The 17337-nt window shown below is 63.5% G+C and overlaps 2 protein-coding genes across 4 annotated transcripts in view; one reads left to right on the top strand and one right to left on the bottom strand.

The window, feature by feature from the left end:
• The first annotated feature begins 6231 nt into the window (after positions 1-6231).
• LOC122455045 (coiled-coil domain-containing protein 74B-like) lies at positions 6232-10297 on the top strand. The gene is made up of 8 exons (XM_043489825.1): positions 6232-6581; positions 7022-7066; positions 7807-7866; positions 8643-8805; positions 9504-9693; positions 9794-9873; positions 9949-10020; positions 10112-10297. Exons 1-8 carry the CDS (start codon positions 6326-6328, stop codon positions 10248-10250), a joined length of 1005 nt encoding a protein of 334 aa, XP_043345760.1. The 5' UTR covers positions 6232-6325; the 3' UTR covers positions 10251-10297.
• A 739-nt stretch (positions 10298-11036) lies between these two features.
• MED15 (mediator complex subunit 15) overlaps positions 11037-17337 on the bottom strand; it is a 45873-nt gene continuing 39572 nt past the window's right edge. For 2 of the 3 annotated variants that reach the window (XM_043489792.1, XM_043489813.1), the window contains 9 exons: positions 14759-14895; positions 14559-14686; positions 14350-14484; positions 14209-14272; positions 13412-13478; positions 12940-13100; positions 12695-12861; positions 12265-12363; positions 11037-11902 (listed from right to left, as the gene is read on the bottom strand). In XM_043489792.1, coding sequence (XP_043345727.1) covers positions 11766-11902; positions 12265-12363; positions 12695-12861; positions 12940-13100; positions 13412-13478; positions 14209-14272; positions 14350-14484; positions 14559-14686; positions 14759-14895 — 1095 coding nt within the window. In that variant the 3' untranslated portion in view covers positions 11037-11765. Of the gene's footprint in view, positions 11903-12264; positions 12364-12694; positions 12862-12939; positions 13101-13411; positions 13479-14208; positions 14273-14349; positions 14485-14558; positions 14687-14758; positions 14896-17337 lie in introns of those variants that run through there. The other variant, XM_043489802.1, reaches the window with a different exon arrangement.

Raw genomic sequence — 17337 nt, 5'->3', positions numbered from 1 at the left:
CCCACGGTGCCGTCAGTCAAGTTCTGTGGACAAAGGAAGTTCGAGTTTCCGCCGGTTCCCGCAGACACCAATTCTGTGACCAACCTCTGAGATATCTGGGGGTCCCATGTCCACGGCACCGGCTCCTGACAACACCCCTGTGAGGCTTCCTCTGATGGACATGGGCCCACCTGCAAGGGTGGGGACCCCCATTTCTCAGGATTCAGAAGTCAAAGCAGACGCTGAGGTTGAGCGGCCTGGAGGGCGGGGTGGGGAGGGTAGCCAGGGCCCACAGTGCTTGGCGGCTTCGCCCAGGGGGCCTGGCAGGTGGGGCGGTGGGGAACCCCCCTTCACACAGACCCTAAGGTGGCGTGGGGGCTCTGGCTGCAGCATGGAGACGGGACGGGAAGGAGTGGGCCCAGGAGGCTGAGGTCCCGGGGAGAAAGGCCGCCGTGTGGGCCGGGGAGGCGCGGGGAGGTGGGTAGCAGCCCCGGTTTTGAAGAGGCCCAGGTGTAAACCGAGTGCTGGGGCGAGTTTACAGTTGAGCTCTTGATCCCGCCCGGCCCTGCTCCAGCTCGGGGAGGAGCAGCAGCCGGACGCCTGGAGTCACAGCTTCCTGACAGGTATCCGAGTCGTCTTCCAGGGCAGCCCACCCGTGCGGGCTACAGCCCCCACCCAGGGCACCGGCCTTTCGGGGCTGAGCCCCGCCCCTCCACTTCCCCTTCCAAGGCCACTAACTTCGGCTTCCCTGGTGGCTCAGTGCTGAAGAACATGCCTGCCGCTTTGGGAGTCAGGGTTCCATCCCTGGTCTGGGGAGATCCCACGTGCCGTGGGAGTCAGGGTTCCATCCCTGGTCTGGGGAGATCCCACGTGCCGTGGGAGTCAGGGTTCCATCCCTGGTCTGGGGAGATCCCACGTGCGTGGGAGTCAGGGTTCCATCCCTGGTCTGGGGAGATCCCACGTGCGTGGGAGTCAGGGTTCCATCCCTGGTCTGGGGAGATCCCACGTGCCGTGGGAGTCAGGGTTCCATCCCTGGTCTGGGGAGATCCCACGTGCCGTGGGAGTCAGGGTTCCATCCCTGGTCTGGGGAGATCCCACGTGCGTGGAGCAGCTGAACCCGAGCACCACGACTGCTGAGCCCGAGCTCCGCAGTGGGAGAAGCCTGCTCGCGACTGGAGAAGGGCCCCCGGCGCAGTGAAGACCCAGCACAAATAAATCACAGAAACACCACCAACTCAGCGGGCCTGAGGCTCCCCTCCCTGGCACGGCGCCCTGCAAATCACAGCCTCACTTCGCTGCGAACACCGCGCCTGGTGCTCGGGCTCAGCTGGTGGGTCAGCTCGGCTCCACGGACACGGGTGCCACCACGCTCCCAAAGCCACAACCTGAGCACACGTCCTACCTTGTGGCTCTGAGCCGCTCGGAGAACACACAGGCTTCTGTAGAAACCAGTGGAGTGAGCCGGTGGGGGAGGCTGCTCACAGGCGCCGCGGATCTAGCTGAGCTGCAGGAGGGGGCGGGGCGGGCGCAGCGAGGTGAGACCCCCGAGGAGGGGCTGCTGGCCCGGCTCAGCCCCACCCAGAGCCTCAGGTGGTTTATGCCAGCTGCCCACGCCCTCAAGCCCCAACACCCTGACTGACCTTGAGGCCGTCACTCAAGTGCTGTCCAAGGGCCACAGCAGTCGCCTCTCAGCGCCCCCGGACCTCCCAGCCCCACAGCCAAGGCTGGACTCACTGTCCTTCATGAACTGTTTTCCACAAACCTGCCCGTCTGTTCCAAGCTTCCATGTCCTACAGAACGTCCCCAGGAAGCTCAGAGTCCGTGCGTCTGAAATCTCCCAGCGAGAGCCCCCTGCTCGGCCAGCCCCGCCACCACCCTCCTCTCTGGGAGCCCGGGGGTGCTGCTGGGCCCTCAGGTGAGTCTCTGAGGGCCTGCACCCCCTCCCTCCCACCCAGGGAGCCCCGCGCTCCTGCCCCCAGTCTGTCCTCCCCGCCTCTGCCTCCCCGGCTGGATGAAGGGCCCCCTCTGGACTCACCACTGTCCACAGATAAAAGCAAAGAGGTACTTGTCATTTGTGTGGTGCTGGGCACTTGGAGATGCTGAATAAATAAATAAATATTCATGACTGACCATCCATCCAATGAGGACGTTTGTTCTCTGTGGACGAGTATTGTAGTCTTTTCTCTCCAGAGCTGAGCAAGTATACAAGAGCTGCCCGATAAATACATTTGTTTGACAACTTACTATACCTATTATATACACATCCAGGAATCAAAATATGAACTATTGGATAAATTAGTTTTTCCATGACCAGAAAAGGACTAGGACAGGGTCCTGCAACCTAATGTTGAACAATTGAAGGGACCTGACCAAGGCTCAGATCACAGACTGATGTAGAAGAAATCAGCTAAAGGGACCTCCCTGGTGGCCCAGTGGTTTTAAGAATCCGCCTTGCAATGCCGGGGATGTGGGTTCGATCCCTGGTTGGGGAACTCAGATCGCACAAGCCGGACGCTGCGATCAGCGTGGTTCCCTCATGACGCAAGTGACAACTGACTCAGCCTAATTACTTTTTTTAAAAGGAAAAGCTAAAACTAGGGCCATTAGGAGGAAACACAGGAGCAAATATTCAAGTGAACTTACTGGTTTTTCAGATATGACAACAAAAGTGCACATGACAAGAAAAAACTTCAGAGAAATGAAAATCTTCACAATCCATGTCTTCCCATTCGATAGCTTAAAATAGCGCCGACGACTTCTGTTGCTCTCCCTGTTCAGTGAACTGGAACTGCGCTCACACTGGCCCCGAGGAAGGACAAAGCGAGGTCACACACAGGACCTCTGGGCGCTCGTGTGACTGGAGGGGTGGAGAGTAAGAAAGCGGCCTCCGTGCCACTGCCCTTAGAAAAGACCGTGATCATTTCCCATTTGACAGTTATTTAAATCAGCAGGTAATTCCAATTCTAAACATATTCCCCACAAGAGTCGTGAGGATGATGAACGGAAGCAAAGTCCGTCTTCCTGGCCGGCCCCAAGCAAACACATTCTCTTAACCGAAGCTCGGCTCGCGGGGCTGCGGCGGGCGCAGCGGCAGGCGCCTCCCCCCGCACCGCACAGCCCTGGCCCGCACGGTCGCCGGCACAGCCCGCTTGTCCTTGACTTTGCCCGGGGGGGTTAGGAGGTTAGGATGGCCCAGGAGAGCAGACGTAGGAAGAGCCCAGAGACTGCTGTGTAGCAGAAAAAAAACCAAGGAGATGTCATGGTGGTCCAGAGCCAAGACTCTGCGCTCCCAATGACACAACTGAGACCCAGCACAGCCAGACAGACAGATTTTACAAAACAGAACAGAAAAAGCAGGAACTGACGACTCCCTGGGACACCAAGACCTTCGGTGGAAACAAAAACCAAGCTGCAAAGCAGTATGTCTGCCATGACCCCGTTACAGAAGAACAGGTGAAAGTCATAGCGGACGAAGGAGTCGGACCCACAGGCGTGTCAGGGTAAGGAAGTAAGCACAGAGGCGGCTTGGGTGGCGTCCACGCCTCGCTCAGGACAGGGGCGGGTGGACTTGGGGTTGTCTGTATTGTTCAAATCGTTTCTACCCAGGAGGACGTACTTCTGCCTGGCTGATGGGCAGCTGCCTGCAAGCCTGACCATGTGCCCTTGGCCCACCTGCACCCACTTCCCCTGGAAGAGCCCGACAGGCGCACTGGGTGCCCCGTAAGATTGGAGGCTTCTCCTCCCGTGTTTTTTTTTTTTTTTTTTCTTTTCAATTCTCAACCTTGTTCACACCGAGCCAGATCAGCAATTCATCAATTACACTTTATTTTTTTTATCAATTACACTTTAGACTGTCTTGCCCGCCCCCCACCTGGTACTGGCTCTGCTGCAGGTCTCTGCAACAGTTAAGTTGTGGTTCTCTGTACCCACCTGTCTGTCTCCAAAACGGCAGCAGTTTGCCCTGAGACCTCAGTGCTCTGATGGATCTAAGAACAGTTGGTGATTTTCAGTTTGTTCAACGCTTTTTGTGTTGGTGAGAAGGATACCAACCAAGTCCCTTGCATGCGGGCCAGGAAACCAGAATAAATAAATAAATAAATAAATATATATTTATATACCCCCCCCCAATTGTTTTTTTTTTTTTTTTAATTTTCCCCCCTAATTGTTTTTAAAATTTTCCATGGTTTCAATAACCATAACTACCTTTTTCTGCAGATTTTAAACATGTATTATACAGGACTTTTCTGTTGGGCTTCCCTGGTGGTTCAGTCAGTAAAGAATCTGCCTGGAATACAGGAGACCCAGGTTCGATTTCTGGGTCAGGAAGATCCCCTGGAGAGAGAAATGGCAACCCACTCCAGTGTTCTTGCCTGGAAAATCCCATGGACAGAGGAGCCTGGTGGGCTGCAGTGCGTGGGTCCCAAAGAGTCGGACACAACTGACCAAGTAAACCACCACTTTTCTGTAAACTGTCGTCTAGAATTACTTGTGATCCCTTTCTGTCGACTGACTCTGAATTCTTCCCCTTGACCCCACCACATCTGGGCTTTCCTGGTGTAACTCTGGTGTCACAGGTCCTGTGCCAATGAGACTCTGGGTTCTGCTGTCCTCCTGAAGGGTGCTGACTTTTGTTCTCCAGGCAGCTGAGTTACTAGAAGACTACAGGGACTTGTGCCACTTGGGCTTTACATTTTATTCTTCTCTGAAAGCCTCTGTCAGTTTCCAAACTTAGTCTCCCCTGGAGTTGGCCATTTTGGCCTCTGGCTTTGTCCTGCCCTGGGACCTTCTGCGTTTCAGGCCAGCCACGCACTTGAAGGGAGTTCATAGCTCCAAACTTCCCAGCACCCCTCAGTTTTCACCCATCACCCTCTCCAGCCAATAAGCCAGCGACTTTCTGCTCCGGTCTCGCTCATCAGGAGCCCTCAGGAGAAAGTGAAGTGAAGTCACTCAGCCGTGGACTGTAGCCTACCAGGCTCCTCCGTCTGTGGGGTTCTCCAGGCAAGAATACTGGAGTGGGTTGCCATTTCCTTCTCCAAAATCTCTTACAAGCACTGCCTTCTTGCAAATTCTGTTTGCTTTTTGTGATTCTCTGGTGCCTGCGGACAGCTGTTCCATGTTTTGTTCACACTTCATAAAGCACAGGGGTCTGCAATGACTGGAAGGGGAAATTCAACCTTTTGATCTTTGAGACAAAATCATGTCACCTAAAGTATCATCCTGTAACCGTATCAGCTATTTAAAACATGAACTATTAAAACACAACCAGTGAACAAAACTAAATATTAAGACCTGTAAAGGAGGATGAATCTCTACAGTCTGTCAGAGGAATGTTGCTGTTCACTCGCTCAGTCGTGTCTGACTCTGCGACACCATGGACCGCAGCACGCCAGGCCTCCCTGTCCATCACCAACTCCCAGAGCTTGCTCAAACTCATGTCTATCGAGTCGGTGATGCCCTCCAACCATCTCATCCTCTGTTGCCCCCTTCTCCTCCTGCCTTCAATCTTTCCCAGCATCAGGGTCTTTTCCAATGAGTTGGCTCTTTGAGTCAGGTGGCCAGAGTATTGCAGCTTCAGCTTCAGTACTTCCAGTGAAGATTTAAGGTTGATTTCCTTTAGGACTGACTGGATCTCCTTGCAGTCCAAGGAACTCTCAAGAATCTTCTTCAGTACCACTGTTCAAAAGCAGCTATTCATTGGTGCTCAGCTTTCTGCATGGTCCAACTCCCATATCCATACATGACTACTGGAAAAACCATAGCTTTGACCCTATGCACCTTTGTCAGCAGAATAATGTCTCTGCTGTTTAATATGCTGTCTAGGTTTGTCATAGCTTTGATTCCAGGAACTGCAGTCCTTTTTTCATGGCTGTAGTCACAGTCCGCAGTGATTTTGGAGCCCCAGAAAGTAAAATCTATCACTGTTTCCACTCTTTCCTCATCTATTTGCCATGGAAGTGACCGGACTGGATGCCATGATTTTAGCCTTTTAAATGTTGAGTTTTAAGCCAACTTTTTCATTCTCCTCTTTCACCTTCATCAAGAGGCTCTTTAGTTCCTCTTCACTTTCTGAAATGTGGGTGGTGTCATCCCTCAGGCCCCCAGACTGCCTGTGACCATGTGAGCTACCCCACTGGGGCGGGGCCAGGACACTGGCGCATAAATCAAGGGTCTCACCCAGGCCCCGCCCGACGCAGCCCCGCCCCCAAACCGGCGCCCCGCCCCGCCGCAGCCCCGCCCCTCCCCATTGGGCGCCCCGCCCCGCCGCACGCGCGCCCGTTTCCATGGCGATGCCGCGCCAGGCCGCGGCAGCCGGGCCACCGAGCGGGCGTGCAGCGGCAGCGGCTACATGAGCGCGACGGGGGTGGCGGCCGGGCAGCGGCCCCGCAGCTCGGGGGTCCCGGGCTCCCGGGGCGCATTGCGCCCGCGCCCGCGCCCGCCGGCAGTCACCCAGCCCGGACAGCACGGCGCGCCGCTGGGGCTCAGCGAGGCTCAGAAGCGGGTGCTGGACTTGGAGAAGAGCGTGCAGTTCCTGCAGCAGCAGCACTCGGAGACGCTGGTCAAGCTCCACGAGGAGATCGAGTACCTGAAGCGGGAGAACAAGGGTGAGGGGGGCCGCGGGCCGGCCCTCAGGAGGCGGCCTCGCGGGACTCCCCTCCAGGCCCCAAGCCCACTACACCACCCTCAACGGAAACCCGGCCGCCTCTTTTGAAAAACTTTGGTCGAAGTGAAACCCCGCCCCGAGTCCGCGCAGGCAGGTCGATGGATTTTCCCAAGCCAAGCAAACCCAGATGGATCCCTGCCACCTGGGTCATCTTGACTCACTCTGTCCCCTCTGAAGCCCGGGACCCAGCCGGCAGAGGGTGCCCCGCAGACGTCACGGATGCAGGGAGGGGCTCTGGCTCAGGGAGCAGCCAGGGGCACCCCGAGTCCACCCGAGGGTGCCATGGCTGGGTCCACAGGGGCTCAGCAGGGAGGCCTGGGCGGGGGGCAGCCAAGCTGCGTCTCTCAGAGTGGCCCCAGCAGAGCCTATGCTTGCTTTCAGATCTCCACTACAAGCTCATCATGAACCAGAAACCGCAGAAGAAAGGTAAGGCTGAGGCCCACAGCTGCCTCGTGCAAAGTGCTCTCAAGAGGAGCCCCCCGGACTGCCTGTGTGCACGCCAGCCACCCCAGGGGGACGGGCCGGACACACGGACGGCTCCCAGCCACGGCCTGGGTGACTGCACCTGAGCACAGCAGGGGCCAGGACAGAAGAGCGGGAGGCAGTCTCTGCCCTCACGCCCCCATGGACCCCGGCCTCACTCTCCCAGAGGCTCGTCCACTTGCACTGCTGTCCCAGATGTCGTCCCCTGAAACATGGGCTGGCCCAGCACAGCCCCAGCTCCGGTCCCTGAGGCTTCGGGCCACCCCACTGTCTCCACGGCAACCACGCATGGCCTCATCTGCAGCCCACTTACCTTGCCTGTCCCCCAGTCTCACCCAGGGCTCCCCTCCCCTCCTATTGCTGAGGCCAGGTCCACATCGGGAGGTGGTCTGAGTGGTGAGCGGTGCCAGCCTCGAAGGCCCCCAGGGAGACATGCAGAGGGTGGGGTGGCGGGGACCCTTCTCTGGCTGATGTGGGCACGCAGTGCTGGGTGCCCCCGAGGGGACCTGGGGAGAGGCCTTGCTCCCACTCGGCCCCCGCTTCCACCTGCAGCCCCCTGGCCACGGCTCCCTCTGGGACTGGCAGGGTCTGGGGCGGCCTTGCCCAAGTGTGAGGGGGTACCGGGACCCACGGGGATGGGAGCGTGGCCCTGCCACCGTGGGCTGACCCCACGCCCCCCACAGGCAGCATGTCGAGCTCCAGCCTTCAGTCCGGCAAGTCCGTCTCGAATACGACAGTGTCGGGTGAGCGCACCAGTACCTCTGTGCTCGGGGTCGGGGTGGAGCAGGGCCCCTCAGGCACCCTGGGCCTGATGTGGGCGCCCATGGTGGTCCGCAGGGGGCACCTCTGCCAGGCCCTGTGGATTTGGGGGTTAAGGAGACGCTGAAGGGACCCAGGAGGGCCCCCAGGGGCCTGTGAGCTGAAACCCCCCAGGATGAGGCCAGGGGACAGGTCAGCGGGCTGGCTAGAGGGAAGACCGTCGGTGTGGGGTGTGAGGCAGGCAGAACATGTGACCCACGAGCCCGGTGGTCCTCTGCCCGCTCACCTCAGCCCTCAGAGCAGGCAGGGCGCAGGTGGGGGGCCTGAAGCGGAGCCAACGGAGGGCCTCGAGAGCCGCCCTTCCCGGCGCTGCCTCTGAGCCCCTCGGCTTCACGTGGGCTGGGCCCAGATCTCGCCTTCTGTTTCATTTTGCCCGAAATGGGGTTCAGGTCAGGGAACAGCTGCTGGCCCACCCCCCCCCCACCCCGAGCTCTGCCGAGGCCCCCAGGACCACTCTGCAGGGTGTGTGGGGCTCTCTCCCCGCCTCAGCTGCTGGGGCAGCCGGCCTTCAGCACTGCAGCCCCTTCAGGACATTCAGGCCTCCACGGGCTTCGCCCCGCCCTGCCTCTGTGCCTCCCAGCAGCCTGCCCAGAGGGAGGCCGTTCCCCTGTCCCCTTTACTGAGGGACGGGTGGGGCCCCGCGGGTGCACGTGGCCCACTGACGCCCAGTGACAAGGCCCCGTCTGGGTCTGACCTGCAGCCAGCTCTCAGGGCAAGGCCAGGCCCCAGCCCGGCTCCTCTAAGAAGCAAGACTGGAAAGCTGAAGTCCCCCAGAAGCCGGACCTGGAGGAGGAGACCTCGGTCACCACCCTGCTTCAGGGCGGCAGGGTGGACAAGGCCCTCGGGGTGCAGGGGCTTGTTAAGTAAGGTTCCCTGCACCCCTGGGACGGGTGCGCTTGGCAGGTTCACAGCCTGGAACCCGCCCACAGGGTCACCCTTTCAAACAGTCTCCAGCGGGAAGTGAGCTCCTGAAGGCTGGGCTTGCCCACCTGGTGGGCACTGCCTTCTCCCCGCCCCGGGATCCAGTGGGCCCCCTGAACTGACCTGAATCTGCAGGAGGGGCTGGCAGCAGCCCCTAAAGCATGCTTTCAAACACAGAAGCAAAGTGTCCAGGCCTCCAGATTAGCTTGCTTTTCACCCAGAGAACCCCGAGTCTGGTCGGGGCTCCCCCAGGAACCATGCTAGGTTCTGGAGGGCATGGGGTTGGCACACCAGGGCAGGGCCACCCCTGGGGCTTGCGTGCTGTCTGCTGGGCCGGCGGGCCCGCCCCTGCTTCTCTGCAGCCTGTGGGCAACCTGCGCCAGACCCTGAATTTGCGGTCAGCACCGAGGGCAGCTCAGACCACACTCGCCCCCTCAGTGTGTGTTGCGAGGGGAGGAAGGGGTGGGCCAGGATTCAGGCTGGCCCCAGGGACCCCCACCTGCTGCCAGGCACAGAAGGGAGCCAGGCTGCAGAGACACCCTCTCCCCACGCTGGAGCAAGTGCCTCCCCGAGAGCCGGTGAGACCACCCGCGGCAGGCTGCCCCCGCCCTGACTCTGGCAGCTCTCACGACTGTTTCAGGGAGGAAGAAGCAGACAGTGCTAACGCAGTGCCCCCCTGGGCGGTGGGCAGCCAGCACAAGGGCAGGCAGGTGCCAGGGGCGCCCCCCTCGGCGGGCCTGCCCCTGCATCTGCGCAAGCCCGCCACGCTGCAGCAGTGTGAGGTCGTCATCCGGCAGCTGTGGAATGCCAACCTCCTGCAGGCGCAGGAGGTGAGGGGAGGGGGAGGAGGGGAGGGGAGGGGAGGGGGAGGGGAGGGGTGCCCCGGGGCCCCACCGCCCCACCCAGCTCGCCTCTCCTCCCTGCCTTCAGCTGCAACACCTCAGGTCGCTCCTGGAAGGGAGCCAGAGGCCCAGGGCCGGCCCCGAGGAGGCTGGGCCCAGCTCCCCCAGGTAGGTGCCCTGGGAGGCCGCAGGGGCATGGTTGGGCCTGCTCCTCTGGGGCTCACAGCCGACTCCCTTCTCCAGGGACCAGGAGGCCCCGCACTTGGGGTCCACGCAGCTCCCCAAGGTCGCCGCCAAGGGCATCTCTAAGAAATGGTGAGTCCTACCCGGGTGGGAGGTGGGCCGCCTCTGCGCCTGGGGGCTGCGGGGTGGGGAGGGCGCCCACGGTGACCCCCACTGCCCCCAGCCTGATCCTGAGCCGGGCGCCTGTGGCGGAGCGCGCCATCCTGCCAGCGCTGAAGCAGAGCCTCAAGACCAGCTTCGCGGAGCGGCAGCGGCGGCTGCAGGCGGTGCAGGGCCGGAGGCCGCGCCGCTCACCGCTCTGAGTGCCAGTGCGGCCGCCACGCCGCACGGCCGCACCCACGGGCTCCCAGCGCTCGCAAGCCAAGCCAACTTCCCATCAACCAGGCCCACGGCGGATGCCGCCCGTGGCCTCAGGGCTGGGAACTGCTTATTTTCCCGTTCAGTTATTTTGCTATTCCGCGTTCTCACGCCTGTGTTATGAAATAAGCATGAGCCTACCTGTCGGAAGACTGGAAATAAAGCTCGTTTCTCCCAGTTGCGAGCCTCATCCCTCACCGGCTCCGAGGCACTGGGGCCCCGAGTGCCCCAGCTGTGTGCCTGGCGGTGGGCAGGGCCCACCGGGGGTCACCCCGCCTGCTGAGACCTGCGGCTGCCCTGGAAGGAAACAAGTTCAGGCGCAGCCCACACGCTCCGCCCAGAGCGCAGGGGGCTGCCTTCCAGGCACCCGACCAAGACACCGTCCTGTGTCCACCGGCACAAACAGCTGGTGAGTGGCCGCCCCGCCTGGCCCGCCTTCCTCCGCCGAGGGCAGGGGCCACGGCTGTGGGACAAGGTCCTCCCAGGATGCTGGCTCCGCCCAGTGATGGCCGCAGGACGCCCCCCATCTGCCAGAGCGACAGCTTCGTCTCAGACCCCTGCCCAGCAGGACAGTCCTCCCAGCCCCACGGAGTCTGGGCGTTCCCCCCTCCAAAGTGGGGGAGCTGGCTCTGCCCCAGCAGCGCTCCTCAGTGGACAGAGGGCCCCTGACTCACCGGGGGGGGGGGGGGGGGGGGGGGGGGGCGGGGAGACACAGTGACAAATCCATGACAAACACAGGAATAATAAATTTATTATAAGAACCACAGAAGACACGGTAATGCACATACAAAAAGAGGGGACCTCTCTTCAACAGAGAGCCAGCTGGCCAACGCCCCAGCAGGAGCCCATAGTCTCTCAGAACGCCGGGTCCAAGGACAGCATCCCAACCCGAGCGGGCCCAGTGCCTAACACACAGACACAGCTCCACGAGCGAGAGCCACCCAGACGCCCCGCTCCCAGGGCCCACAGCGCTGAGCGGGCTCCAGGCCTGGTGGGAGGCGGGGCGGTGAGGTGTGAGGCCCCAGCGGTGTCGGGGCCCTGCAGCCAGCGCCCAACCCCGGAGCACCCCATGGCGCGTCCTGAACCCGAACCATGGTCGGGGAACACTGCGTGCATCTTCAGGGTCTCCTACGTCCTGCACGCCCCCCGGGAAACGGCAGAAGGCTTTCCGGCACACACACACACACCAAGGCTCACGCAGGACTCCACGGTGCCAAGTAGACACGGGCCCTGCAGAGGACAGCAGCCCGCGAGCGCAGGGCCAGGGCGTGGCTGGGGCCTCTCCACTCATGGAAGTGTGTGGCTGGTCCCGAGGTGCAGGAAAAGCAGAAGAGCTAACCTAGGTCCGGGCTCTCTAAGGAAGCCAGCATTGAGAAACGTCCGACACGGGGCCTGAGGAGGCTGCCAGCTGCCCCGTGGCCCCTGGAGGGCGGGAAGCTGGACAGGCAGCGGCGGTGCGGCTAAGCGGCAGAGAGGCAGGCCTGGTGGACGCTCTGGGCCCAGGTGTTGAGCAGGGCCGTGACCGAGTGCTTGTCAGGGAGCTGCAGCAGCCGTGAGGTCATGCACTGGTGCACCGACTGCAGGAAGGGGTTGGCGTCTGCGGGGAGGGGCGGCTGTGAGCCTCTGCGCCCCGCCAGGGCCCTCCACTGCCCCGCCCAGCCCGGGGCTCAGGTGCGGGGACTGCCCTCAGGGAGGGCCTCAGGGCCCAGTCCTCTACAGGCCAGCCCTGAGCGCGGGGAGGAACGTCTCCACCAAGGGGGCGCTCTTGGGGCCTGTCCCCGAGATGGGGCCCCAGGAGCCTCACAGGGGCCCACAGGGGCCCTGAGCCGGCTGGTCAGCACGGCAGGGGTGCGGTGGGCAGGGAGCCTCCCCTCTCTGTGGGCCCGCGAGGCCGCCTGCTCCGTCCACCAAGGAGGAGGGCAGCAGGGCCTCAGCAGAGCCCGCCCCCTGGGCACCCACCGTACTGCCACTGCCGGTTGATCCACAGCGGGCTCTGGGCGGGGTAGTCGGCGGGCACGCTCAGCTCCAGCGGCGGCACGCTGGGGAGGTCCTTGTCATCTGCAACACACAAGGCGGCACCTGAGATTCCGCAGTGCCCGCCAGGCCTGGAGGCCCTGGGGAGGCCCGTGCGGAGCCCAGGAGCTGACTCCCGCGCTTCCCGTCTCCTCAGGGCTTCAGGCGCACAGAGCCGCAGCTGGATGGGAGGGAGGGGCTTCTGTGCCCGGGGCGGGGCGGGGTGGGGGATGAGAGAGAGCGGGCTCAGGGCCAGCCCCCAGGCAAGTGCACCCCCAGGCGTGTGGGCCAAGGACGACAGCGGGCAGGTTCCAGGTTCCAGGAGGGCTGGGCTGGGGCGAGCAGGCGGTCCCACCAGCCCCGCCCCAGCACTCACCCAGCTTGCATATCAGGTGGACGGTGCCGTTGTTGCTGCAGTGCGAAGGGTCTAAGTTCACCAGGAACTTGGGGTCCAGCCGGGCCACCTCCCCCTGGAGCACGTTGGGGATGCTCTGCCGCTCATCCTCTTCAAACTTCCGCTTCCGGGTGGACACCACCGGGGCCCTGGAGGAGGCAGCCATGCTGACGCCCTGGCCAGGCTGCGGTCCGGCCCGGCCACCCGCCAAGCCCCAGGGCACGCACTGGATGGGCGGGCCGTGGATGGCTGCCATGGCCGGCACGAAGGTGCGGTAGAGGGAGTGGTTGAAGACGGGCGACCGGATGTTGGCCAGGACGGCGTCCAGGAGCGGCTGGCAGAGGTACTGCTGCTTGGTGGGGGGCACTGCGGGCGGCGGGGGCGTGGGCTGCGGCAGGACGCTGGGGTCAGCAGCCCGCTCGTGGGCCCCGGCCTCGTCCTCACCCAGCCAGCCTTCCCGACGTCCCCACAAGCTCCACCCCACAGGCAGGGCGGCCAGGCCCATGGGCCACGAGAGCTGAGTGCTACAGGGCCGCAGCCAGAGGCATCCCCCCACGCCCTCACCTCACCCACCGCACGGGGCAGGGCCCCCGCCCCCGCGGACTGCAGGCTCCAGCTCGTACTTGGACCGTGGTGAGCCCTGACCGCCAAGGATGCCCCCGACCCTAGCAACACCGCCAGGCACAGCAGCCCACTCACCACCGCCATGTCGTTCTTGAGCTTCTCCAGGGCGATCTCACATTTCTGCAGCGTCTTCAGAGGGCACCTGAGGGAGGAAGATGGGGCTGGCCCTCCATGTGGGGCGGGGAGCCGAGCGCTCCCAGGTCTCTACCCAGCCACGGACAGCCTGGCCTCCTCTGGACGGAGTGGGCTGGGGCCTCGGCCACCGGCACCACTCCCTGGAGCCCGCCAGCCCACCCGCTGTCCCCAGGCCCAGAGTCTGAGGCAGGGCGGCCCCACGCCCAGGACAAGGCACACCATGACAGGTCCAGGGAGGATGGAGGCCAGGCCCCTGCCCCCACCCAACGACGGCTGAGAGGCCAGAGGGCCGCCCACCTCCCGCAGGACCCCTCAGCGCCCAGCGTTCCGCCCAGATGAGCAGAACAGGGAGGACATTCCAGAGGAGCTCCCAGCCTGAGCCAAGCCCCCAGGAGATGGCAGGGTCCCCAGGCCAGACCACCTGCGGGGGGGTGCTGGCCAAGCTCTGACCTCAGCAGCTCAGTGGCTGGTGGGAGAGGGAAGGGACGTGAGGGTGTGGCCCTGCCTTTGAGCCCCTTTCAGACAGTCTGGTCCCTCCCACGGCCAGCGCGTGGGAGCTCAGTGCCCCTTCTGCACACGTGGGCACTGGGACCATCACCGACCCAAGGCCACCCGCACGTCGGGGGCTGGGCTGAGGCCCTTCAAGGCCAGCAAGAGGGCCGTGAGGGCCACGGGGTGGGACCCTCTGTGAGCGGCGGGAGCAGCACTGTCCCCACAGGCTGGGCAGCAAGGCTCACCGCTTGGAGGGGTCCGTCAGGATGTCCAGCAGGCTCTTCATCTTACTCAGGTCCTTTTTCCTGTCTGGGGCAGAAGCAGACCCTCAGACAGGGCCGAGGTCCCCGCCCCGCCCTGCCCCGCCCGCCGGCCCGCAGGCCCACCTTCATTCTTGTCGATCTTGTTGATCATGCGGCGCAGCGGCTCGATGTACTTGGACAGCTGCTTCAGCTTGTCCAGGTACTGCTGCTCCTCAGCCTGGCTGGAGCCCGCGGGGCTCATGACGGAGCTGGGGTTCACTGAGGGACACGGCCTGGTGAGCGCGGCCCAGCCCACAGAGGGCATGGCTGTGCCCGACCCACGCCCGACTTACCGGGGGTGTTCAGCGGTCCTGGGGAGGGGACGCTGAAGTTCTGCGGGGTGCGCGCCGTCACTGGGCTCTGGGAGGGCTGTGGCGAGGGGCTGGGCAGGAAGCTGCTAGGGGACGGGGCGGGGCCGGAGCTGGCAGAGAGGAGGCGGTGAGCCGGGCCGGGGCGGGGCTGGGGCTGGGGGGCGCCGCCCGGCCGGGCCTACCTGACATTGGAGTTGGGCTGCGAGCTGGGAGGGCCGGGCTGCGGGGACGGCTGCGGGGGAGGCGGCATCGACTGCGGGGTATGCACCTGCTGGCCCGGGGATGGCGAGGACAGCACCGGGAGGCCGCTCTGGCTGACCTGCAGGGAGGGCGCGCCTGCTGAGCCGCCCCGTGCGCCCCCGCGGCCCCTCTGCCGCCGCCTCTCAAACACCCACACAGTGCGCGCGGCCCCAAGCGCTGGCGGCAGGGCTGGGCTGCTGGCCCTGGGCTAGCGGGGACTTCTGAGCAGGGACACAATGTGCCAAGTCCCTGCCTCGTGTGTGTGGGAGCCTGTGGGCAGGGGAGGCCAGCGAGGACCACGCACAGTGACAGGTGGGCCGACCTCCCAAAGCCTCCGTGACCCCTTGGGCCCCGAGGACAAGCCGGGCGGCAGGGGAGCGTGGAGGCTCTGCCATGCCGTCACCCCGCGTCTCCCTCACCAGCGCCCACGCTGGAGCTGCGCTCTGGCAGTCAAGCAACCCCTGCCGCGAGGGGAGAGCACATAGCACTCAGGGTCACCCGCTCCCCGCAGCCCTCGTCAGGCGGACGCAGTGGGTTCCCACCCCACTCTTCCACTAGGACGCTGCCATGTCTGTCTGTGAATGCTGAGGGAGGTGGTCACACGCCCAAGACTAGGAAAGCGAGCGTGTGGAAACTGTTTTCTGCCCGGGACACAAGAAGAGCTACTCCCGGCCAGGCAGATGGCAGCCCACCAGGCCCTGAAATGGGCCCCCAGAGTGGACTCGTGCAGAGCCTGCAGAGGGTGCACAGAGACCTGGCCCCTCGCCACACGGGACGCCTCCGCAGGCCCTGCTGGCTTTGCCTGGGGCGTCCGGCACACCGCGGCTACCTCCTGTGTGCTGAGCATCTGCTCCCTAGAGGCAGCTCCCAGGCCGCCCTCCAGCCCGCCCGCCCCACTCTGCAGGCCTGGCCCGCACTCTGCGCCCGGCACCATGGATGCCAGCTGAGGGTCACTCTGCCCTGGTGGCTGCTTTCAGTTGAGTCAGGGAAGATGGAGGAGCGTTCACAGGAGCCCGGACCCCATCAGACTGCCTGAGGCCACCCTCCCCACCTGCTCCCCCAGAATGGCCTGGCCCAGGCCCCTCTGGCTCTGCCCACCTTTCCTTGGACAACTGCAGCCTCCCGCGGCCCCCCGCCACCCAGCACAAGCTGACAGCCCCCTCCTCATTAGCTGCACCCTTGGAGGCATTAAGGCTGGCCTGGCTTGCCCTAATGAGAGCCCTCAGTCTGGGGTCTGAGGCCCTAGGCTGGTCCCTGGAGAGCTCGGCCTGCCTGCACTCAAAACCATTAGGATGAAACGAAATGAAGCCCTCCAAGGCAGGCTCCAGAAGGAGGCAGACTGATGCTTGGGAATCAAAACACCCACCCCGCAGGCGGAGCTGGCGGTGAGGTGGGGCAGTCCGCCTGGGTGGAGTGCGCCTGCCTCCTAGTCTGCAGCCCTGGGACACTCTCCTCGCTGGAGTTACCGCCCGAGACAGGCATCCAGGCGGGTGCCCAGTCGTCCTCAGACACCCGGCTCCCAGGCTCCAGCCGGGGCTGGTATGACCGAGGCCCCAAGTGCCCCGGAGTCACTTCGAGAAGCGCCACCAGCACTGCTAACAGCAAAACCCTCCAGACCCGAGAACCAGATGGGGACTGAGGCTGGCAGGACCTGCTCCAGAGGAATGGTGCACAGCCACCTACGGCGACGCGGACCTGAGGACTGAGTCCAGGAGAGCCTGACTGTTGCTGACACGTGAGGAGGAGAGAAAAGCCGCCAAGCGGGCTCTCCGCCCACGCTTCCTGTCTGCCCCTCAGCCCCATCTGCCCCACCTACGCTGACTTCTTAGCGTTGGGTCAGACCTGTCCCCTGTCTTGTCCACTGCTGCCACTGAGGCGGTGAAGAAGGGCTAAGGAAGCAAAGATTCCCCGAGAGGCCTTCTCACACCCACTGCTGCTAGAGCGTGCAGTGAGGCCAGCCCACCAGACCCCGGGATGCATGAGCGCCCCACCCCAGGGGCAGACCTGGGAGCCTGGGGCGTGGCTGCCCAGGCTGGCCTCCATCGCTTGCAGGCCATGGGCACGCCCCCCACCCTGAAGGCTGGTCCTCAGGACACCAAACCCGGCAGGAGGAGGGGTGACCCCGCCCCTCCCCCACTGCCACGCCCCAGGTCCCCGCCTCAGCTCTGTGGTCAGCTCTCTGCTAGGACAGAGGTCACAAATCCACGCCACCCTCGAAGCCACCGAGTGCCACGCGGGCTGCACCAGACTCCAGCAGAAGCAAAGGCAGTGTGACCGCTGGGAAGGGGAATGGAGCGCACCTCGAGAGCCGGGAGCCCCGGAGGCCCACGGACGAGGCCAGGACAGAGTGGCGGCCGACACGGTCACACGGGGCCTGCAGTCCTGCCCTGGCCACAGATGTGATGTTGGCAGTCTGCTGCACATGAGACCATGTGTGGGTGAGCCGGGGGAGGGGTGCAGGGTCACAGAGCCCCTCCAAAGGCTGTGGGAACCCCATCGGCATGCTCCCCCGGCTCGAGCC

This window comes from Cervus canadensis, chromosome 1 (assembly GCF_019320065.1).
Source record: "Cervus canadensis isolate Bull #8, Minnesota chromosome 1, ASM1932006v1, whole genome shotgun sequence".
Taxonomy (NCBI): domain Eukaryota; kingdom Metazoa; phylum Chordata; class Mammalia; order Artiodactyla; family Cervidae; genus Cervus; species Cervus canadensis.
The sequence above is the reverse complement of the archived record's forward strand: the minus strand, read 5'-3'. Positions and strand labels throughout refer to the sequence as shown.

What these genes read in the sequence shown, in the direction of transcription:
- LOC122455045 (XM_043489825.1), top strand. Translation starts at nt 6,326, where the DNA reads ATGAGCGCGACGGGGGTGGCGGCCGGGCAGCGGCCCCGCAGCTCGGGG. An exon ending in CTCGAATACGACAGTGTCGG is followed by an intron (nt 7,867 to 8,642) that starts GTGAGCGCACCA and finishes TCTGACCTGCAG; the next exon opens with CCAGCTCTCAGGGCAAGGCC. An exon ending in ACCTCCTGCAGGCGCAGGAG is followed by an intron (nt 9,694 to 9,793) that starts GTGAGGGGAGGG and finishes CCCTGCCTTCAG; the next exon opens with CTGCAACACCTCAGGTCGCT.